The following is a 24836-nucleotide window of genomic DNA, read 5'->3' on the forward strand; positions in this document are numbered from 1 at the left end:
CAAGCTGAAGCAGATTTAAAGTATTTTTCGTACCTTTTTTACGACATGAAAATTGTTTAGTAGCCAAAATCGCTCAGTGTTGATATTCTTAATAAAAGTGCATATGTTAATTTATTTAAGTTTTACCAGTAGCACCGTCATTTTAACTATGCTACTTTCTATCAACATCTCCAGGGGGGGGGGGGGGGAGGGATGTTTGAACCCGAAACCCCCCCCGTGAATCCGCCACTGTTCTTAGCCATATATCCGAAAAGGTATGATGAGGCACTAATAAAACGTGATTTTTATTCGTAGAAAGAGGTCAAAGTTGCTTTTGTTAATGCATGCTCTTCACCAACTCTTCAACTTCGTGTTTGAACAGCTCTGCGGGCAGTTCATCGTTTCCCACGATTTGGCTATTTATTGTGATGGGGTCATCTCGCCCCATAACTTGGGCATGCCGGGCTTCTAGCAACCTATCAGGACTGAAGTGAGAAATATGTTTACTCTGCTCGGTTACATCGTTGCAAGGCCCTATAGTCCTTCTGATTTGAATATATCTTCAAAATTTATACTAAGCATCAAGAGCTCATATTCCACTTCCTAAATGCGACGCAGCTTAGCCTGCATTTTTATTGAAAGGAACGTTGTTTCGGTAGTTTGTCGGATGTAAAGGAAAATGTTAATGTTAAAATAAAGGCAGAAAGACGTCTAAGATGGAAAAGGGTTCAAGAGAATCCAACACGTGCTGAAATGTACTAAGACCGTGCTAGGGAAACAAGGACCGACGCGAACGGCTCAGACATGAAGAAAGTGAATTGGGGCTGTGATAAAGTATTTGCAAATCAGATACCTAATATTTTCACATTCCTAACTTCTGCAGTATTTAGTGAAACGGGAAGCATAATTTAAGGCACTACAACTCGTCTAGAAAACAAAATTACGTGAAAACGACTTCAAACGAGTCAAACGGATATTAGTACACCAAAAAAGATATATATTAGGTCTTGAGTTCGTATCTAAAATAACCAAAATGCCATTTTAGCTGTATTTAGAAAGATAAAAAAGTTTAGAGGTGGTATTTTGCTGTACTTTTCTTTCGAATTTGTCTACTGAACACCAAAGTGAATCGTTGGACTGAGTATGCCTGAATGGCCGCACGGATTATACATCTGGATCTGTCGATACCTAAGGTACGTTACGGGTCAGTAACTATAACTTGCATTTTATTTGCTCATGTTGGCAAACGTGCACGAACGAGAACAAGGAAGAGACGGAATTACGAGCAGCGATAAAACGGCATCATATAGTAAGTTTCAAAAGTCATCGGAATTGTTCTTTTTCTTCAAAGTCATAATTTTTTGGAGTTTGCACACTTGCTTTCCTTGCAGAGCTTCGGCGCAACAAAAAAACCTTCGCGCTAACGAATAAGCATAATCGCTCATATTCTCACAAAGAGGGTTTTTAAAAACAATTGTAATTTAAAAAACAATATCCAACAAAATAAAATCGCATATCACTTTTTATTCCCCATTTCTATTTTATCAAAGCTATTTAGTGTTCCGATACCGCATTGCCTGCTTCTTCGCTACCGCAAGTAAATGACCGCTTCTTTTTTAAGGACAAACTATAAGTTTATGTGTTTTTGCTAAGATTTTTTTTGCTTTTTACTTCCTTTATATTAGGCCGGTTGAATGTTTGTCCGATTTTCGTACAAATTTTGCAATCGATTTTTAAGTAACTTCTCATGGAGCAACAAACGTGAAAGTTTACGCATAGGTTAGAACACCGTGAAAATGCAACAAAAGGAAAAAAATCCATTAGGTGGCGCACGGATTGAAATAATTAGATAAGAATTTGAAAATTTTCAAATCAGCTTTTAAGTAACTTCTTGACGAGCTAGAGACTTAAAATTTCAAACATAATTCAGAGGTCGATGACAGCCGATGACAAAATACAAAAAGTTTCGCTAGGGGGCGCACGGACTGAGCTATTTAGAAAAATCAAACGGAACGAAGGGAATTTTGGGATTGATTTGTATGTAAGTTCTCATAGAGTTACAAGCGTAAAACTTAATAGATAGGTTAAGACACCGAGAAAATGTAAGAAAAGGAGAAAATAACAACAAAATAGAAAAATTTTAAGCAGTTCCTTTATATAACTGGCCAAAAATCAGCGAAAAATGTCTCCTTATATAAATACATATTCTTGCTAAACTTTGATTTTTAAATTTTTACATAGAAATTGCAAAAATATTTATGAGAAGTAAAAATATAAAGGTGGAGCGCAATTGATTGACTAATAATATCTCCTTTCCTACAAACTTTCCAATCCAAATAATGTGTGCTCCACTTTTATATTTTTACTTCTCATAAATATTTTTGCAATTTCTATGTAAAAATTTAAAAATCAAAGTTTAGCAAGAATATGTATTTATATAAGGAGACATTTTTCGCTGATTTTTGTCCATTTATACTATAAATACTCGTAATGTACGCTGTTAAAATGGTTTGAGGGTGGCAAAAACGTGCCAACATTTTTTCATACATTTTTTTGCCGCTCATTGAAAGCTTTTTTGTTCTGCTGACTGTCCTTGCAAGGGATAGCATTCACTCTTTCTGTTCTTTTTTAGTTGTGGGTTTCAGATTTTGTCAACTTCTGTACATTTTTTTCTGTGCTCAGTACAGACTCACAAAAACTTTGACTCTGCTTGAGAGTTTGGAAAAAGTTGGCGTCTAACTGGGTGACTGCATTTTTACTATATAATGGGGGAGACATACATATGTACCTATTTGTATATATTTCAATACTTTTACTATTCGCTTTATGGTTACTCTGCTTTTTACACATGGGCCATTCCAGCAAAGAAAACGTCACGAATAAATAATTTAATTATACAGATTGTATTTTAATCTAAATTATGCAGAAACATTTTGAACACATTTGTATAGTTTGACTGAAATTGAAATTATTGACGTTCATAAGCACTGTGTTAAATATCCCACTCCCCACTGTTGACAAAAGTTAATTTTGTTAATTTACATAATTTAACTAAGTTTCGTGTTTTCTTAGTTTCGTTTCAAACAGGTACGGCGTTTTCAGTTCAAATGAACATATTTTCAAATCATTGTGCTATCAAAATAGTACTGTGGTAGTTCCACATATCGACTGATGAGTTCAATATCCGATTATACCGAATAAAATACGCCCTATCTCAAAAAACTTTATATTAATCACTTATTTCAGACCCCCCTTTGCAGAAGAACATACTTGAGATTTTTATACTCAGCTGAGCAGAGCTCACAGAGTATATTAATTTTGTTCGTATAACGGTACCCTGTAGTTTATGCCATACTAATCGAAAGAAAAAAGAAATTAATTTAGCCATGTCCGTACGTCCGTAAACAGGATAACTTGAGAAAATTTTGTGGTATCTTGATGAAATTTGGTATGTGAGTTTTTGGGCACTCATCGCAGATCGCTATTTAAAATGAACGGAATCCAACCACGCCCACTTTTTCGATATCGAAAATTTCGAAAAACCGAAAAAGTGCGATAATTCATTACCAAAGACGGATAAAACGATGAAACTTGGTAGGTGGGTTGACCTTATGACGCAGAATTGAAAATTAGCAAAATTTTGGACAATGGGCGTAGCAACGCCCACTTTTAAAACAAGGTAATTTAAAAGTTTTGCAAGCTGTAATTTGGCAGTCATTGTAGTATCATTGATGAAATTTGGCAGGAACGTTACTCCTATTATTATATGTGTTCTACATAAGAATTAGCAAAATCGGAATGACGAACACGCCCACTCTTTAAAAAAAAAATTATTTAAAGGCAAATTTTAACAAAAATTTAATATCTTTACTGTATATAAGTAAATTATGTCAACATTCAACTCCAATAATGATATGGTGCAACAAAATACAAAAAAAAAAAGGAAAATTTCAAAATGGGTGTTGCTCCGCCCTTTTTCATTTAATTTGTCTAGAATACTTTTAATGCCATAAGTCGAACAAAAATTTACCAATCCTAGTGAAATTTGGTAAGGGCAGAGCTTCTATGACGATAACTGTTTTCTGTGAAAATGGGCGAAATAACTTTAGAAAAAACTTTGTAAAATGGGCGTGACACCTACCATATTAAGTAGAAGAAAATGAAAAAGTTCTACAGGGCGAAATCAAAAGCCCTTGGAATCATGTCAGGAATATTTTTCGTGGTTCTACATATATAAATAAATTAGCGGTACCCGACAGATGATGTTCTGGGTCACCCTGATCCACATTTTGGTCGATATATCAAAAACGCCCTTACATATACAACTGAGGGCCACACCCTTTTAAAACACTCATTAATACTTTTAATTTGATACCCATATCGTACAAACACATTATAGAGTCACCCCTGGCCCACCTTTATGGCGATATCTCGAAAAGGCGTCCACCTACAGAGCTAAGGCCCAAAAAAATTAAAAGTATTCGGATCAGGTTAATTTGCTCATGCTTTCTATGCATTTTGATGCGTTGAATCCGAATAAGCTATAAGAATCTCCCAACTGGCCATGGTATGGCCTTAACCTCAAAAGACGTAAAAATATCACTAAAGATTGATTTTTAAATAACGTTAGGGCCAAGCAAAGACCTGCTAGGCCAATTCCGTTGGTGGATTGGGATTCGGAGCAACACAGTACTTGGGGAAACATCCGCGGCTTTGACTTATCGAAAGTATGTATGTAATTGTAAAAGGTTACACATTCAATTCAATTTCATATACCCTAATATTATTGCAAACATTGAACTAGTTCTTATTCTCATCAGAATCTTCTGAAATGTTGGGTTCGGGAAAAGCATTGCCCTCAAGATTTTTATAAAAATAATGATATTATTTTGGTATAACCAGTTTTTCACACAATTTTTCCAAGTAGTTTAGTTTTGATTCGGGAAGAGGCAACGGCTTCGAATAAATCGATTTACCTTCAAATAAACGACTATTTTTTTCGGATATTAAGCTATTAAAAATTCTTCATCGACATAATTTTTTTTAAAGAATACCAGGCACGTATACCCGAACATTCGAATATACGAATATGGGCTAATCTTATTTTTTTCAAAAATTGTTTAGCCATATCAACGAATGTGTCATACAATGTGCCACATTCATTTTTCTGGCTCAATTTTTGTGTGATTGAATTATACATTCGTGAAAATGGCATTGCAAATTATTGCGGTTTCCATGTACGTAGGAAGCTCTAGATTTAAGTGGAACCTAGAAAATCTAAAGGGTAATCCAAAGAGGCCTCCAAAATCGGAAAAATTGCACATTCATGCTTCTGGCTAGCGGGCGACGATATATATTCAGACTGCATCATCAAATAAGAAGAGAAATTTATGAAAAAAGCATATTATGCGTTTTTCTAATGTTTTGGATTTTAATAATAGTTTTTTTGTTATTAATATTTTTTATTAATGACAAAAGAAGTATTATTAAAAAAAAATATATAAATAAATGGGTAATAAAAAAAAAAATTACCTTCTTCCTACCAATGATCAAGCACAAACCGTTCTTGAATTGAGACCGAAAAATGTTAAATCGACCACAAATCGTTCTCGAAGCGTGAGAATGAAAAATCGTAAATCAAGCCCAAGTAGTGATTGAAATGAGCACAGAAGGTTCACACATCAATACGAAACTCGTCATAAAATACGAACGGTGTACTTGGAAAAACCCTTCGTAAAACAAGCCCATCGGTCACGAGTTAAGAAAAAACGTACTTAACACCGTTTTGTCAAGTTTATGCCGATTCCGAACGGCAGCAGCAAACAGATGCGTTTATGCTGAGAAGCTTTTCATTGGCAGAAATACACTCGGAGTGTTTGCCAAACCGATGGGCGGTCACGCTTAGAAAAATTTTTTATAAAAATTTTGATGTTGTTTTTCCTAGCAATTGAACCACGGCTGCCAGCAGAAGCGATATGAATATTGAAATGAATGCTACACGAACCTTTCTCATGAATCTCATCGAACAGATTCTTATATAAATAGTATTAGATTACGAAACCGAATTCAATGATCCCATGAGGTCAATTAGCTTTATAACCTTTTTAAATTTAACATAATGGCCGTTTAGAACATTTCTGTTTGACACTCGTACCGTTTCGAGGAAAAAGCTATAACCATATTTTTACTAAATTAAAGCTACGTCACCTAAGCAGTTTTTCATATAGATGCGTTTTTCTCAATCTTATGCATTATGAGTAGATTGCACGTATTTTTATGGAGAATGGTAGATTGAGCGACACTGGCGCCATCTGATATGAAAAATAGCCAACTCACAGCTTTTATTGCAGGCAAAGCATAGGAAGAAGTATTTGATATTTGCTTTGGCTAAAGGTGCTGGCATACTTTGCAAGTGAAATTATTTCTGCCACTCGTTGGTAACTTTTCTAACATTTTTCACAATCAAAAACTGCAATTTAATATATGAATACGGCACAAAATATGTTAGCACGTATACTTGTTGTATAGGGAGAACGTTTATAAGAGTGCTTCTTAAAATTTTGTATGTCAATGGGCAAGGCGAAATAAACTTCGATTGCCAAGTCTAAAGTTCCTTTATATTTACAAACTCAACATCTTGGTTGATTATGACGATGTTACTGGAATGCAGGCCATCGTGGTGTGGTGGTAGCGTGCTCCGCCTACCACACCGTATGCCCTGGGTTCGCACCCCGGGCAAAGCAACATCAAAATTTTAGAAATAAGGTTTTTCAATTAGAAGAAAATTTTTCTAAGCGGGGTCGCCCCTCGGCAGTGTTTGGCAAGCACTTCGAGTGTATTTCTGCCATGAAAATCACTCAGTGAGAACTCATTTGCCTTGCAGATGCCGTTCGGAGACGACATAAAACATGTAGGGGACCTACAATTTGTAGGGAAAATCAAGTGGAGCACAACGCAAATTGGAAGAAAAGCTCGGCCTTAGATCTCTTCGGAGGTTAACGCGCCTTACATTTATTTTTATTTTTTATACTGGAATGCATACGATTGTGTTAAACGCGTCTATAAGAAAAATTTCATTGTGCCGCGGCCTTGAAGACCAGCATGAAAAAAAAGTTCCGCGGAAGGAATAAGATGGTTAGTTGAAATAGTCCTGAAGGAAATCTCCGACTGACCGAATTTAATCCGAAATTAAGTCAACTCATATTTTTAGAAAAGCGGAATGTTTATGATGTCAATATCATTGAATTGTAACCATTTGAAATTTGACGTTGTCACCATTTCATATGGTCATAACTTCAATTGCTGTTTATCTATTAAAAAATTTCTTTTTTGTTTTTATTCACATTTATGTTCTGAAAATATCTTTAAACTAAGTTATTTTGTAGATGTATTCTTTCAGAACTCAGAGACTGGTCGCTACAACCTCATTTTGTTAAAATGGAGCAATGATATGACCTTGTATCTTCAAATGTCACTATTTGCTAGTCTGCTTATTGTTGTAGCGATAATGACACTCCCCGAAGGTTTTGGAGAGTGTTATTGATGTTGATGGTCCTTTGCTGGATATTGATGCGGTCCGTCCCGGTAACAATCATCATTAAGGTACAAACCCTATCATCTCGGGAACGATCTAATATGACCACATTGAACCTTACAGGCTACAAAACCTCTTGAAAATGTGTAATTCTTGAAGTATTCTGTTAGTTAAATTGCTGCTTGACTGAAGATAGGGAAGTCAGCACTGAATTTGGGATGTTTATGTTTACGTGATGGATACCAAATATTATACTCAAGTTTCGACGCGTAGTTTTATAAAAAGACAATGTTTTCGTAACAGAGTCACTGGATTCAATAATCAAAGGCCTCATTCTTATTCACAAGGGCACACAGATGTTTTTTGTTCTGTTTGGTTCAGCCAAGAAATATTTACTCGATGCGTTATATACATTTTTTTTAAATATTCACTATAATTTGGCAATGATCTTGTAAGTGAAAAAAAATTTTCATTAAGCTTTTCAAAAGAACCCGCAAGTTAATTAGCACTTTTATCTGCGAGCTAAGTCACTTATTAAAGTTAGTGAATACCCCTATCATAAACATAGTTAAAAAAATAAAATCGTAATTGAACTTACATGTGCCATTTGCATTACGTCCAAAAATTTTCCCTTGTGGACTCATAATCGGACTCGACGAGGTAGATGGCGCCCCTGATAGTGAACGTTGTCCCTCCGACATGCCACCGCTAGCTAATGAAGAAGTATTGACCTCCTCAGACTTAGCCATTAAATCGGCTGCAGGTACAGATTGTGATGTCGATGTCGTCAACGTTGAAGCACCACCACCCACAGCATTTGGATTTGTAGGTAAATTAAGCGCCAAAACCGACGATGCGCCTTGATTGCCGACGGATGTTGGGAGCGTGGAAGCTATAATGCTGGTATTTGTTGGATTTGCGCTGGTTGTTGTTGGTGCTGCTGTTGTAAGTGGTGCGTTAGCTGCTGTGGCGGTTAAAGCGTTCACGAGGGCGGCAATTGTTGTTGTGGACGGAGATGCGTTGGAGGGATGCGTCGTTGATGGAGTGTTGATTGAATCCATTATGTGATGGGCGTTTTAGAAGAGGAGGAGAGGAAAGGAGCTGGGGAAAAAAGATTTCACGTGGTGTTTTGCGGGGGAGAAATTTTAAAGGAGGGGTGTGTAAGAAAAAAAAATAATAAAAAATTAAAACAAATAGCACAACGCGTGCTTGTGAGGCGACATGCAAAATAATTAGTTTAACGTGTTTTTTTTTTTTTTTTTGTTAATAATCGCTATGAGGGATGCACAATAAGTAACACCAATAACGCGCGTTAGTCGCAATTTTTGGAAAATTAGTTAAAAAAAATTAGCAACAATAACAAAATTATATACAAAACATGCACTAAAATTTTGGCGTTAAAACGTCTTATTTTAATTTTTTTCTCTTTTGACGTGGTATTATTAATAATTATTTTGTTGTCTTTTATTAAATTTTTTTGTTAAAAAATTGATTGTTTTTTGTAATTTTTTTTTTAGATGAACCGTTTGCCTTATAATGCGTGCCACTCATCCGTTCTAACTGATGCTAGCTAAAGTTCTAGTCAGTCGCGTCGTTGTTGGACAACTGTTGGTGCCGGCCGGTTGTTTGGTCGGTCGTTTGATGCTTCGCTTGCTTGCCGCTAGCTATTGAAGTCAACTCATAGTCGCTGCGTTATTTTACCGAAGGCTGCGAGTCTGGCTGACTTTGGAATTGAGTTTGTGTGACCGTCGTCGTCATTATCGTTGTCGCATTGCATTTGTGTCTACCGTTGCTTGGTGTGTGCTGTGTATGCTGCTCAATTTTCTTGTAGGGAAAAAGCCTGCTCGTGAAGGTAAGCAGTAAGGCATGCAAAGGTAGGCACTCCTTCACTCACTTGCATGCTAAGCTGCCTCTCACATGTTTGGTACTGCTTCTCGTCGTGTACGTGTGGCAGCAAGGACTGCCACTTTCATATGAAAGGGTTAAACTGATTGCTGGAGCGCGCAGCAAATCAGACTGCAGTAAAAAAGGTTTCAATATAAAAAGAGTCATCACATGCAGGCAAAACTACTCACAAACACAAGTAGTTGCCTATATCAAGGTGGCTGGCCCTGTGCGAAATTGAGGTAACTATAAAGAGAGGAAGAACAAGTAAAGGTGTCTAAGTTCGGGTGTAACCGAACGTTATATACTCAGCGTGACCTTCAATTGCACATTTCATTTCAGATAAATTACTTTTCTACATAACACGTGGCACCGTCCCTTTAAAAAAAATGTTTCCTCATTTCCTCTTACAATAAAACTTGATGAGTGAAATATCATTAATTCAAAACTATTTTTTGTTAAGTTATAGCTTATTATTCTAGCCTACGACCCTTTTAAATTTGTTTTATATCTAAGTTGCCGTGGTCCTTAACTGATCCCGTCCATTTTTTCTAGAAATATTTCCTGCTATAGGTAAAATCTGTGTACCCAATTCAGGAAAAATTGTGAGCTATTTCTAACTTGCACCTTATTATACTAAAATTTATTGGGCTACAAAATTGCATGCTCAAACATTTTCTAGAAATTCTGAAATAAAATTTGAAAATTTTGATAATCATTTTTATACTCAGTTGAGCAGAGCTCACAGAGTATCGCATTGGCCGAAGTATCTGCTTTCATCGTAGGGAAACCCTTCGACCATGTTTACTGTTAAGGAGCAGTACTAAATCTTTTCAGGCAAACCCTAGGTGAATAAGGAAACATCATCATCATTCTTACGGTGAGATCTCTAAATGCAGCATTTTTTTGATACAAAGATGTACATACAAGTCACCAAAAACATGCACAAAGAGTTAGTATACTCCAAAAAGGATTTGACGTTGCGGAGTGTTGCGGTATTTTCTTGTCGGATATCTATCGAACCATTCTACTTGGGATTTTAGTGGCCTACGACAGTTATGCCTTCATTATCATCATTGATTAGTGCGATTGACCGCTTCGTAACAATTCACACCAGCTAATCCTGTTTTGCTATAACTGACGCCAATCGGGAGTACCAAGGGAGGTCAAGCGTTCCTTTGAACTCAGTAGGGGTCTCCCCCTTCCTCTGCTTCAAACTGCGAAGCCGACTGAAATGCTTACTTTACCCGAGCGTCTTCATCCATTCGCATAACATGACCAAACCAGCGAAGCTTTTTGGTTATTATTCGCGCACTATCGTCATATCTGCGTAAATCTGATACAGCTCATCATTATACCTCCTTCTATACTCGCGGTTGGCATTGCGGACATGACCAAAAACCTTCCGTAGTACTTTTTTCATGCCTTACAACGGGAATATTCTGAGCCGACGAATGTGACATGGAACTTGGTGACAGATCTACGGCTATGACTCCTCTTTTTGCTACATCAATTCTTTTGATACCATTCTCGTTGTAGTCGGTTTTCAGGATCAACATTATCATTAAAGTATATAGGCGTTTTGTACTTGGAATAATTTTTTCCGGGTTTCTTTCAACTCAGTAGAGTTCTCTACCTTCCGTTCCTCTGCTGTTTAGCTCAAATTTTTCTAAAGATCAGTTCGAGATATGTCGGCCGCCGTGGTGTGGTGGTAGCGTGCTCCGCCTACCATACCGAAGATCCTGGTTTCAAGCCCCGGGCAAATCATTATCAAAATTTTAGAAATAAGTTTTTTTTTTAATTAGAAGAATGGTTTTTCTAAGCGGAGTCGCCCCTCGGCAGTGATTTGGCAAGCACACTGAATGTTTTTCTGCCATGAAAAACTCTCAGTGAAAACTTATCTGCCTTGCAGATGCCGTTCGGAGTCGGAATAAAACAAGTAGGTCCTGTCCCGCCAATTTGTAGAAAAAATTAAAAGGAGCTCGACGCAAAAAAGAGAAACTCGACCTAAAATCTCTTCGCAGGTTAATGTAAGGCGCATATATTTATTTTAAATGCACTCATTCAGTCTACGTGAGCTCCTCACGGACCGGCCAGTTAAACCTAATCTCACCGTGAATCTTGGCAAAGTGTTATTTCTCAATCGAGCATAAAACATTAACATTGTCAAGGCTTTCGAAGTTTCCTGCTCATACAAAAATAAGTAATAAGCGAATCAAATTTCTGAATGGGTATAATCAAGAATCGAGCCGAGAGCAAATACTCATACATTGGCATTGAATAAAGTTTGCTGAGTATGCCACAACGCTCGGTTGGACGGCTGGCTCACCGCTGGCTGTCTGACCGAAAATGGTATGGGTAAGGGTGAATGTGAGTACAATGGGGTAAGCAAGCAAAGGGTTCACTGATCAGGCTAGCATAGCGCTCACGCACGGTAGTTGAAGAGAGGGTCGCTACCTTAAGATGGTCCACATAATATTCATAGAGTGCTATGTACATTTATACACACATGCATACATACATACATGCATGAAGGTAAAACTGGAAGCTGAAAACTTCTTATCAGAATTAAATTTACGCATGCGTGCGCGCTATTGACTTCATAGCAAAGAAAAAACTCGATGAAGAAGCGCGAAAGAGATGTAGAGAGGTATGCGCGCATGCGTATGAACAGTAATAGTGGATTTTATTCTATAAGAAAATATAGCGCACAACTCCGCCTAAATTTTGACTATTTGAAGATGAGCTATGTACAGTTTTTCAAGGACTGCTGGCGCATATGTATGTGTGTGTATGTGTAGTAAATACATAGCTTAGCAGAGACTTGAGAAAATTTTCATGATTTTTTATTTTAAGGTGGGAATTTTTGTTCATAGATATGCAAGGATGCTGCTTAGAGGAAGGGAACTGCTGCCATAAACACATATGTACATACAACGATATAAAAGTAGTATATAGAAGAATGTATGTAAGTATGCAAATGAGTAAAGGATTTTTTTTTTTTAACTTTCATAGAGAGTATATGAATATATATCTCTGTATGTATATTTAGATAGGTAAATGTGCAATACATCGCAATTCGAGCTCTTGCTGATACTTCTATTCTTCTACCCAGTTCATTATTTTCATTATAGATTGTATACAATTAACTTTTTTTCCTGCTTTGGGTGCTATGATTTAGTACGCGTTCTTTTTTTTTTTTTTGCTGCATACTTTCCGTTAAAATTTGACTATTCACTAAAATACGTTGTAGAATCAGGAGAAAAGGGTTAACTGAAATCATGCTTTTGTAACAGAGTAGTAAATTGAATGCCCTGAAAAAAAAAAACAACTGGGAACATTAAATTTGATATTTCAGTGAACTTTTTTTGGCGCGAAAATTAATTGCATGTTGAAGTGTGGTCGTAATATATATGTACATAAGCTCGTATAAATACATATTCATATTTATTTATAAAAAATCATTTCATTTGTGCATTTATGCGTTTTAGGGTTAAGTGTGAAAATGTCAAATGTACTAATTAAAAATTATGATTTTCTTTTTGTAAGCTCGTTATTTTGTTATTTCAACAACTTTTTACGAATACTTTTTTTTATTAAATTAAATGGGCGTTTTGCTTTCGAAAAAGGTGTTTCTTTTTATGGGCAAAGATATGTCCATATTTTAATTAAATTCTCATAGTTGTCAGATATTGGCAACATACTAAACATTTTTTTTTTTTGTTAGAAAAGGATTGAATTTAATTTAGTAGGCACTCGAAGCCGCACTCATTATATATTATTCACAATTGCGTTATTTCAATTTATATTTTTCTAATGTTTTCTCAAGTGAATTTCAAAGTTTGGCTGCCCTATAAACACAAATTTTGTTCACAATAAAATAATTAAAAAATTTTTTTTAATGAAACTATTTTAAATTAAATTATTGAAGACATTACTTATATTAAGTACTAATATTATTAAAAGCTAGAAAATAATTAGGTAGGTCCTAGGTACTAGTTACCACACTCCTCATCAATCTAGGGCGTTGATCAAACAAATAAATAAAAGCGTGGGCCGCGTCCAATTTCTATTGATAGTCAACCGCTCATATTTTGTCAAATGACTACAAATGATATTTTCATATATGTATAAGTAAGACCAACTGAACCTTAATCAGGCTATGCTACGCCTCACTTACTTACTTACTTACTTACTTAATTGGCGCTCAACCGTCTAAACGGTTATGGCCGTCCAACAAGGCGCGCCAGTCTCTCCTTCGCTCCGCCAACCGGCGCCAATTGGTCACACCAAGGGAGTTTAAATCGTTTTCCACCTGGTCCTTCCAACGGAGTGGGGGCCGTCTACCTCTGCTTCCATAGGCGGATTCCGATAGAAACACTTTCTTGGTCGGTGTATCATCTTTCATTCGCATAACATGGCCTAACCAGCGCAGCCGCTGCGTTTTAATTCGCTGGACTATGTTGATGTCTGCGTATAGCTCGTATAGCTCATCATTAAATCTTCTTCGGTACTCGCCATCGCCAACGCGTAGAGGTCCATAAATCTTTCGAAGAACTTTTCTCTCGAACACTCCCAAAGCCGCTTCATCTGCTGTTGTCATGGTCCATGCTTCTGCCCCATATAGCATGACGGGTACGATAAGTGACTTGTAGAGTATGATTTTCGTTCGCCGAGAGAGGACTTTACTTTTCAATTGCCTACCTAGTCCAAAGTAGCATTTATTGGCAAGATTGATTCTACGCCTCACGTTTTTAGAAATTTCACGGCCAATGCTTCTATTTATCTGTCTGATCAACGAACTAGATTGATGTAGAGTGTGATACTAGTACCTAGGACCTATCTAATTATTTTATAGCTTTTAGTACTACGAGCCGGACCCGTGCGCATCTTGCGCAACCAATATAAAATACTCTTATCAAAGATCAACAGAAATCAGCTGTTCTATCAATAAATTAAAACTTAAAGCTTGCGCTGCCATCTGGCGTAGGGTAGCAACTACCGGTAATGCAGTGCAAATTTTCACAATAACGCCATAGTACAAATAGATTTCTTTGTGTGCTCACAATCGTTTATTTTTAACAAATTATTTTAATAAGATATAGTTAAACAAAAGCACTACGACTCAAATTGCTTAAAGTTCTCTAATAGCCCGAATATTAATCTTTACAACCAAAACTTTATTTATAGATTTGGGTTCCAAATAAGAGCGAATAAGGGACCCGTACATAAAAACAGCAATTAGAAATAACATATATGATGAGTATCGCTTAATGTAAGTTTCAATAAAACCGTTTAACTTAAAATTAATTTTTTAATTATTTTATTTTCAAGTTTATAGTTTTTATTTAATTGCCTATTATTTCTCAATCTAATTAGTTCATTTAGCGCCTCATTATTACAAGGGTTCTTTTCTGACAATCTAGCTTCTCAATATATAATTCTTCCAAAGACTTTACTCGACCAAAGACTTTACTCGACTCCCTCCTCGAACTCCAAGGTATTTTCATGTCACTTCTACCGGATTTATGTAATATTTGTAGCAAATATGATCGAAATCGGACCAAAAATATGCTATTTTTTAATATCTGGATCCTTACGCCACCTGGCGGTGATTTTTTCATGGGTCGCTTTCTATTTCTGTTTGTAAAATGTATTCCAAATATGAGCCAAATCCGGCCAAAAATACAATTTTGGATATATATCGATCCATGCGCCACCTAGTGGAGTTTTGCTCTAGTTATTGCATTGCCATCGGGTTCTGAACTAGGTATATTCCAAGTTTTAAGTTTGTAGCTTATCGGGAAGTTACATAAATTTCAATTACAAAATTCGTAAACAACGCTACACAGGGTCAAACTAAATAAAAGCTTTTAAAAAATTGCTCTACATGTGAAGTAAGAAAGAAATACTTTAATCAAATAGAAGAAGAAACTAGAACCGGAGGAATAAAGTGAATGGAGCATTCCACGGCTGGTACGGTACAACTCGAATGCATTATTTAAGTTTTCGCCTTACGTTAAGGTGAAGGATAAAAAAAATGTTCTAACAGCGGTGCGCCTCCAAAAAGCCATCTCTAAAGATCACAGAATTTTAATTGCCACTCTGATAAAGACAAATGAGAGCTACACTAAGCAGCAGGAAGAGACATGTAAGCTCTTACTTAAAACTCACTTTTCGCACTATATCAATCAAGACTGGGAGGCTTGCCCACCATTAGCGGTAGAGAAAAAAGCCAAGCAACAAAGTATACCACTGTCAAGCGCTTTCGTTCGTATTCAAAGCCTCACAGAAAAAAATTAAAAGGTTTGTAGTCTAAATATATAGCCCTTAGTGCTAATCTTGATATCTCTTGATTCGATAACACGACACATCAAGCTATCAAACAAGCTATGCTTCGCAAGGATAAAGGCCAATGATCGTTCGCTGGGTGCTATCCATACTAAAGAGAAGAAAGTGAGTATTGAGCTGAGAGGGACAATTGAGTCAGTTGTAGCCACTTAGGAATGCCCTCAAGGCGATGCTCTCTATCCTCTTTTGTGGAACCCAATCACAGTTGGCCTTCTTCATTTACTAAAATCCAATGGATTTGATACACATTCGCACATATAAAGGTGAGGTGATAGCAGAAAACTATTGATTTAAGAACCATCCCTAGGTGGAATCAAAAGCCTAGGGGTTACATTAGACAGAATCCTGGCGTGGAATGCTCATTTAAATGCTACCTTAAACAACAACAACAATAGCTTTCTGTGCCTGCACGTGACTCTATGGCAAAACAAGGGGTCTAATTAATACTGTTGTGGCCTAAGAGCATGCAAAGAACAGCAACAAAAAAAATCAAGAGAACTGCATCGACAAGTTTGTATTGGCATAATGGGTGCTATGAGAACGTCCCCTACTGATGATGACCTTACTTCCCTATTCTAATAGATAAAGAGACACCACTTGCTGCACTAAGACTTCAAAATATCTCTGAGCTAAATAGTGGAAACATGTCACAGCATAAGAAATTAATAAGAAAATGGGTAGGAAGTTCTATACTGCAACTACGTATTATGATGGTCCATATGCTCAGAGTCTTACAGAAACTTGAGATGTCCATTGTGGACAGAACTTTTTTGGAAACAGCGAGTCCATATTAAGGATGGATAAAATTAGATGAAGGAAGAACGGGAGCTGATATCTTTGGGACGAACTTCAAAAAATCTATACCAATGGAATTCTACGCTACAATTTTTAAGGCAGAAATCCATGCAATAGCAGTTTGCGGTAGAGAATATCTACGAAGAGGCTTATTCTCGCGGAGTATCCTCATTATAACAGACAGCCAGGCCGCCTTAAATGCTTTGCGGTCTTTAAGGCCATTGCGCACCGATTTTTTTTTTAACTCACTAACATGAAATTAGCTCCGAAATAAGTATGAGTTGCGATAATATAAAACTTCTATGCAAACGTCAAACCGAAACGCCACGCAAAACAAAAATTGTATGTGAATGAGACATTTAAGACAGAAAACTACCGCAATGTGTTTTTATGTATTGGATTGGCCTCTTACACAAATACTTCTAAGTCAGTGGAGGAATGTATTGGTGTTCTAAATGATCTGGGAGCCAAATGCAAAGTTTTTTTTTATGGGTTTCCGGGAATGAGGGGCATGAAGGTAATCAAGATGCAGACTACCTACCCTATCAGGTTGATATAGCAGCATTCCATGGTGCAGAGCCCTTCCGTGGACTCACAAAGGCAAACACAAGGGATATCATAAGTAACTGGGAAACAAAGAAGTTCAGACAACACTGGACTGAATGTCTGGGGCAAAAGCCAGGCGAAATTTTTATAATCCTAGCAACAACAGTATCAGCCAAAGTCATGAATCTAAGCAAAGATAACCTACGATCTCTTTTCGTGGGTACTCTATGGGACACTGTAATCTACGAACCACCTAAGTTAAATCTATCCGATGTAAAAATCTGCGAATGCGATGCTCTGGCAAGGCAGATACTTTCTCTTCTAGGCGACCTGACTCTTAATCCTTTCGTGAAATGAATTAAAAGTGTGAAGAGGTAGTTAAATACATCAAAAGCCTCCACATACTGCAATAAAGGGTGAAGTACAATATATTTTAATAAATTATAATAATAAGAGTGACAGCAAAAAACGCAGAATAATTACTTAATATTATATTGTGACGAATATCAGCATCACTAAGCTGTTAGTTAATAACCATGCAGCAAAAAAAGCATGAAGCAGCCACTGTTATGTACATGTACACATTAAAGCTAGCCACACGTATGTAAAAGGCAACAAAACCTTACAAACACAGATGTAGTCATCAGCCGAAGTAGTTACTCAGACATACACACGCATATGGCTATGGGAGATGTGTGGACTACAGATATACTCGTATATAGCTGGTAACTAACCAAGCATGAGCTACAACTGTTCGCGAAATTACTAGACTTTAAGAGAAGTGGATGAACGAGGAAACCGAGAGTAAAAAAGCAGCGCAAGCTGAGTAATAACGATTCAGTTTTGATTTAAGCACGCTATTGGTTATGAAGTAATACTCTCAAAGTAAACTAAATAAAGGAGCCAATGTTGAAGAGTATGTGTTTCATCCTGATAGCGACAAGACAACGACAATAATAAAAGACAGGATAAAGTTGATGCACTGTTCGTGGCGAACGGAACAGTTATGAAACATTGATGGGCGCTGCCGAGAGACGTTATGGATGCGAGCATAGAAAACAGATATACCAAATTTAGTTGCAAAACCATTACCAAAAAGCGAATGAGACTTTGCAGGAGTTTGCGTCGGATGTTGAAAGGTTGGCTCATTTAGTAAATGCGGACGCACCCATGGAATGCACCGAAAGGGTAAAAATTCAATGTTGTGAGCACAAACGTCTACATTTTAAAAACTTTATCCAGGGTGCTTGTAAAATTTTAATTATGTAGATGCGCCGAGGATTATACGATTTTCACCCACGAGTTACGAAATGACATCCACTTAGACTGCTTATGATTTCGAGGGCGGCATCCTTGACCGAATAGTCACTCCCTAACGTTTCAAGATGTTTCTCTGGTGTAGCTCGGCAGCACAGCGCGACAAAAACATCCGTTAGAAAGTCTTCGGAGCTACACCCAGAGCTTCTGGGAAAGTGACGTCGATGTGGTCAGGATTGCTACGTTTGCACATCGGGAATTGTATCTCTTAAAAACAGCCGAAAAAACTGGAGGCGCCCTGTGCCACGAGAGTCATGAGTATTAGTAGACCATTAATATCAACCGTAAGTCGCCTTTGTGCGTGTGGCCAAGGAGCCACAAATGATTTAAAGAAATTGTGTCAGCGACGATTATTAGGAGTTAACCCCAGGTGAAACTAAGCATTGCACGAGATATACAGACAAAGGAGTACCAATTCCAAAGACCGGGGTTAGGTACGAAGCCTCTCTGGAGTAAATGAACGACAGACAATCCCTCCGCAAGTAGCCAAAACGTTGATTTCCTTAAATACATACAAACAAAACCTTTCCTAAATATTAGTTTTTTGAATAGAAAAATCAAGCTTTTTGAAGTAAGAACACCGGCGTACGCCGGCGCGCCATCCACGCCGCCGCCGCCGATAAAGTGATCGGCGTAAACCTCTACCAGGTCTACAGGTGGAATATGCAGAATGGCATACAGTGCAGCCGTCGGGGTTGTTTTCAGGGCTCTCGTTATGCTAAGCATCGATAGTCTGCATACCCCCTCTAATTTTTTGAGGTATGTTGTTTTTTGTGTGGCTTTCCACCAAACAATAACTCCATAGTATAGAATAGGGCTTACAATCGCTGTAAAAACCCAATGAGAAAGAGATAGGCCCCACGTACACCCCGGCATTCTTTTACATGCATAGAGTGCCGTTGAGGCCTTTTTGACCCTCTCCTCCAAGTTGACCTTCCATGACAGCTTACTGTCTAGGATGATTCCTAGATATTTTGTGCAAGGTTTCTTCTGTAAGGTCACCCCTCCTAACTTAGGCCTGGGCCAAGTTGGGACCTTGTTTGTACCTCTTTGTAAACAAGACCATATCCGTCTTCCCACATTGGCTTTCAACCCGACATTAGATGCCCAGGTATGAATATCCCGAAGCGCCCGATCCATCAAAGAACTAATCGTTGGAAGGCACTTTCCACTTGTGACAATTGCAACGTCATCTGCGTAAGCCGTAAGTTTTACGGGTCCCTCATCGAATTGCCTGAGCAGTTGGTTGATGACCAGCGTCCACAGCAGAGGTGATAGCACCCCTCCCTGCGGCGTGCCCCTGTCCGCTGACTTCGTGGCCTTGTACAATCCCCATTGTGATGCAATCTTTCTGCAATTTAACGTGCAGCCGATCCATCTGATTAAGGCAGGATGTACTTTAATGTAATTAAGACCATCCATAATCGCCAATTTTGCAACATTATTGAAAGCCCTGGAAATGTCCAAGAAGGCTCTTAGAGCATACTCCTTATATTCCAGGGATTTCTCTATGCTTATTACCACCCTATGCAATGCGGTGTCTACAGACTTGCCTTTGGTGTACACATGCTGTGTTGTGGAGAGCAGCTTTTCATCCACGTTGGACTTTATGTACACATCTATCAGCCTCTCAAAGGTTTTGGGCGGAAATGATGTTAAGCTAATGGGTCTATAGTCTTTGGGATATACGTCACCGATCTTTCCCGCCTTTGGTAGAAAAGCTACACGAGCAGTTCTCCAAGAGTGTTGTACATGATTCAGTCTTATGCACCCATCGAATATTATTTTAAGCCATTCCACGACCGCCCTACTTGAGACTTGTAGCATGGCCGGGAATATACCATCTGGGCCCGGCGATTTAAACTTAGAAAACGCCTTCACTGCCCACTCGATCTTTGTATCGGTCACCAAGCCCGGCACTACTAGTTCCGTGATCGAAGTGTTAGTGATGTGTGCTGGCTCTTCTAAACCGTCTCCCGATGGGAAATGTGTATCGAGAAGCACCTCAAGGGATTCCTCACTATTACGTGACCATTCCCAATTCTCTTTCTTTATTAGTCCCTGGAATATGTTTCCCTTTGCTAGGACTTTGTTCAACCGTGCTGTTTCGCTGGAGCACTCTATGTCCTTACAGAAACTTTTCCATGAGTTTCTCTTCGCCCTGGTAATTTCACGCTTGTACATCCTCAGTAGATCCCTGTACTCGTCCCGACACGCTTCGCTTTCCGCGGTCTTTGCGAGCTTAAACATTTCTTTAACCTGTCTTCTTACCGGCGGCTTTGCTTTTCCTCTGAATCTTCTTAGAGGGCAAGCTTTGTTATACGCAGTCATAAGCGTCCTTGTTGGGAATTCATTCGACTTCTCCAGTTCCTCTACATCGGCAACCTCTTTGGGTTGTCCCATTTTTGTTTCTACATGTTTCTGGAATTTAGTCCAGTTCGTTGACCTAGGGTTTCTAAAGGTTCCTCCCTTCTCTACCTTCTTTAGGGGGATGCTGAAACTGATATACGCATGGTCGGAGAAGGATGGTCTATCAAGATCCATTCAATCATACCTTGATATATCACGCTCGGAGCTCAATTTAATATCGAGAACATTGCTGGATGTTATACGAATGTATGTAGGGACATTTCCCCTGTTGGCCATCTGCAAATTGGTTTGCAGGATGTAACAAAATAGAGATTCGCCTCTCTCGTTCGTATCTGCTCCTCCCCACGCATTGTGGTGCGCATTTGCATCTGCGCCTATGACCAACCGCCCTTTGCCCCCTTCCTTCTGTACTAGCCTTTTGCACTCCATCGGCGGAACCTCCGCAGCATGGGCCATGTAGCAGGACGCCAGGAAAAATGCCTGCTTATTCTTTTGCTCAACGGCCACCGCTACGAGATCGTCAGTGGTGTAATTAGGCAGCATACATGAATGCAGCTGTTTCCTTACCATTACTACAGCTCGCACCCGTCCTTCCGTTTGCGCGTAGTAAACGCCAAACCCGCGCGCGCTAAGTCCAGGAATTTTTCCTCCCGATGAGAGCCACGGCTCCTGGATCAGCGCCACGTCAAACGAAACCTCCTCAAGTGTTAGGAGGAGTTCGCTCGACGCCACTTTACTGTGTTGGAAGTTTATCTGTAAGACTCGCAGCACCATTGGGCTGTTTTTCCCCCTCCAGCACCTTCGTCTTGACGTCGTCGTCCTCCCCTTGCCCTTTTGGTTTAGAGTATTCGAGGCCCCCTTCAGCCTCTCGTGACTGTTGTGCAGGGTGTTCCTCTGTGCGAGTCACAGCACCATTTAGCGGTTTGGTCCTCTTCTAGCACGTTCGTGGTGACGTCGGGGTCCTCCACCTGTCTTTTTTCCCTTAGACTTTTGAGGTCCTTTTCGACTTCGCCCACCTCTAGCGTGTTAGGGTTTTTATCCTCGGGACATCTTTTCCTGAGTCGCATGTAAATTTTGCCAGTACCAAAGGACATTTTACCAAGCTGCGTGTGCAAAATATCCTCCGCCTGCTTGTTTATTTGGAAGATGTAGAACTGACCATCCTCGGTAGGCCGAGATACAGTACGTACCTTCCAATCCTGTGTCGGTATGTTCGGATTCTGATTCTGCAGAAGTCGGAGTGTATCCTCCGACTTCATCACGCATGGTATCCATACTTTAACTTTTGGTACCGTGGGGATTTGCGCTTTATCCACCACCTCAAACCGCGCGTTCGGTTGGAGGTTTGGAACCACTTCCTCCAGCCACCGCAAGCTCGCGATGTTGTCGCACGCTATCATCTTCACACCATTATATACAGTAATAACTAAATCAATTTTGATTTAAACACGCTTTTGGTTGTGAAGTATAATTGTGAAGTACTACTCCTAAAGTAATCTGTACTGAATATTGGAGTGATTTATTCAACAGTTTAGCGATTCGAACGTTAGCAGAAGGTGCACAATGTCAGAATTTCCCGAAGTTCGTTACAATATTATCGCAGCTAGTTGTATCTGTGACGAGAGATGGGTTTGTGGTTGCTGTTATTTTTAATCGCGACAATCGCACAGTCTTCGAAGCAGCTGTGGCGATTTACAGCTACCTTTTAGTTGTGATGACTAATTATACGAAACTTTGCCAGCTCAAGTGACTTGTTTTATGCATATAAATGAATATTCGAATGAAGATTAAAACGAGAAGCAAAAATAATATTATAATTGAATACACTTAATTTATTCAGTAAAGTTGGAAAATATAAATAAACTTATATACATTAACTAAATAATTGATATATTTTTAATGTTAAACTAATATCAATTGCTACGAAGTATTTTAGAGGAAAAGTTAGAGGTAAACATAGTTTTTTTTTTAGTTAAAATAATGGTAAATAATTTGTATAACTAATAGTAGGGGATGAACTAAATAAATATGTGAATCTTACACAACAATCGAAAAAAGATTTCACTTGCAAATTTAAAGTGAACACATATTCGTAAAGTACTCTCTCAAATCACTGCGAAAAAAATGGTCCATCTCTGCAAAACACGTCACAATACAAAACAAATGAGTGCAGTTGAGCTGGCTATAATTTCGGTAGAGCACCTTACAAGTGTATGGCTTACCACTACAAATATAAATGAATATTTACTAAATACATATAAAATAATTTTAATTATTACTAACAACTAAGATTTATTTATATAAAATTGTTTGTAACGTAATTAATTTTGCAAACATTCTCGGTTGCCCTCTGCCATTGTGCTAAGACTATAAATTGTTGACGCTGATGATTTGATTAATCCAACCAATGAAGGAAGATACTTTTACATACACACCAGGCACATCTACACGCCCACAACCGAAACCCCAAGAAACAAGACCAGCAAGCTCAAAGAAGCCATCATCTTGACATACCAAAGGACCGCCACCATCTCCCTGACACGCATCGTTGCCTTCTTCGCCACCCGCACAGAAACTTGAAGCGGGCAAAATGAAGATCTTTTCCGTGACTGCATTCACTTTGCGTATACATTCGGCATCGCTTACAATTGGTATTTCAGCTTCACGTACGCGTAGTGGTATGGGACCGGCTAAATGTGGGAAAGTGAGGGGAAAGTAAGAGTGTTTAATATTCGAATCACTTCATAAAGATTGTTGACTCACCTTCGCCCATGTAACCATAACCGGTAACGGTACAACGTTTTCCGGCAGCATGATTAACGCCACGCGCTGGTAAACAAACCTGTTAGCGGTGTGGTGAATTTACATTAAATTATTAAAATTCCGTTAGTTCAACTTCAAATCGTTTACTCACCAAACAAACGCCATCTCTTAGCTCAGCTTGTCCATGTAATTTCAATAATGCTATATCATTATCCAATGTTTGACTATTGTGGTTGTGGTGAATATATGTTGTGGCTACTCTCAGAGTCTGTGCTCCCGGACTTCCATATTTTCGTGTGAGATCATAGTCGCCAACTCGTACATAAATTGCGTCACCAGAGCGGACAATACTGCAATGATAAGAAGTTTCTTAATTTTTACATTTGTAAGTGTTTCTTGTGCCGGTCTCCGCCAATGATACAAAATTCACAACTCATATTCCATCAAGGACACTTCTATAGGGAACTAGAGAAAACATACCATAACTGGCCCAGCTCTGACTTCAAAATGATTGTTGGCAACTTTAACGACACTGTGATCAAAGAAGGCGTTTTTGATTCTTTGGAGCAGTGGGAGCACACTTCCCACCCATGTACCACCGCTGCTGAAGAGTTTCCACTAATCCTGGTACAATAAGGAATTTCGCGGTGGCTCAAAAAAAAGGAGGCTATTGATGAGATGTTGATGCTATCGTGACGCGAACAGAAAACAGAAACGCCTACATCTGCTGGTGGAATATATGTTCTCACACAAGACTATGACGAAGTGAGAATGAAAATATCCAGACTAAGCTAATAACATGGCGTCGCATAAGGACGAGCAGTTCAAACACTGAACAACATAGTAGAAAAGAACGTGCAACTGTCCTGATAAAAATCTCAGAACTATGAAGGTGTCGAGAGGGAATAGGATGACCCTCGGAGTCTTCAAAAGAAAAGCTCTGCGGAATTTTATGGTCCTGTAGGTGATGTCGACGGTGAGCATATTGCGCAGTTATCAACGTAGTTCAGCGAATGAAAGCAGAATGGCTTCACTGGCCTTGGTGGTTCAGCGAAAAGTAATGATGAACTCTATAGTGTACCTTACGAGGGAAAAGTGCGAGCAGATCATAGGCAAAGGTAGGAAAATTACAGCACCCGTGGTCTCCTCTAAAACGTTAAACAGAAATTTTAATCATATCCGAGCTAAAGAACTAGCGGCTGGGAAGTACAGATCCGGCAACACAAGGATCTTCCTTGACAGCCTTAAAGGGATTGAAATTGAAAGCATTGGAAATTGTGCGAAAGTCCCTGTCATT

The 24836-nt window shown here is 38.6% G+C and overlaps 2 protein-coding genes across 2 annotated transcripts in view; both read right to left on the reverse strand.

The window, feature by feature from the left end:
• The window catches only part of nab (NGFI-A-binding protein homolog), a 57289-nt gene extending 48715 nt beyond the window's left edge, over positions 1 to 8574 (reverse strand). The window contains exon 1 of the mRNA XM_067792026.1: positions 8112 to 8574. Within this exon, the coding sequence (XP_067648127.1) occupies positions 8112 to 8574 (463 nt within the window). The remainder of the gene's footprint in view (positions 1 to 8111) is intronic.
• A 14128-nt stretch (positions 8575 to 22702) lies between these two features.
• mas (masquerade) overlaps positions 22703 to 24836 on the reverse strand; it is a 32980-nt gene continuing 30846 nt past the window's right edge. The window contains exons 10-12 of the mRNA XM_067757568.1: positions 23691 to 23889; positions 23540 to 23618; positions 22703 to 23466 (exon numbers count right to left, since the gene is read on the reverse strand). Coding sequence (XP_067613669.1) covers positions 23144 to 23466; positions 23540 to 23618; positions 23691 to 23889 — 601 coding nt within the window. The 3' untranslated portion in view covers positions 22703 to 23143. The remainder of the gene's footprint in view (positions 23467 to 23539; positions 23619 to 23690; positions 23890 to 24836) is intronic.

The sequence above is a fragment of the Eurosta solidaginis genome, chromosome 5 (assembly GCF_040869045.1).
Source record: "Eurosta solidaginis isolate ZX-2024a chromosome 5, ASM4086904v1, whole genome shotgun sequence".
Classification (NCBI taxonomy): Eukaryota; Metazoa; Arthropoda; class Insecta; order Diptera; family Tephritidae; genus Eurosta; species Eurosta solidaginis.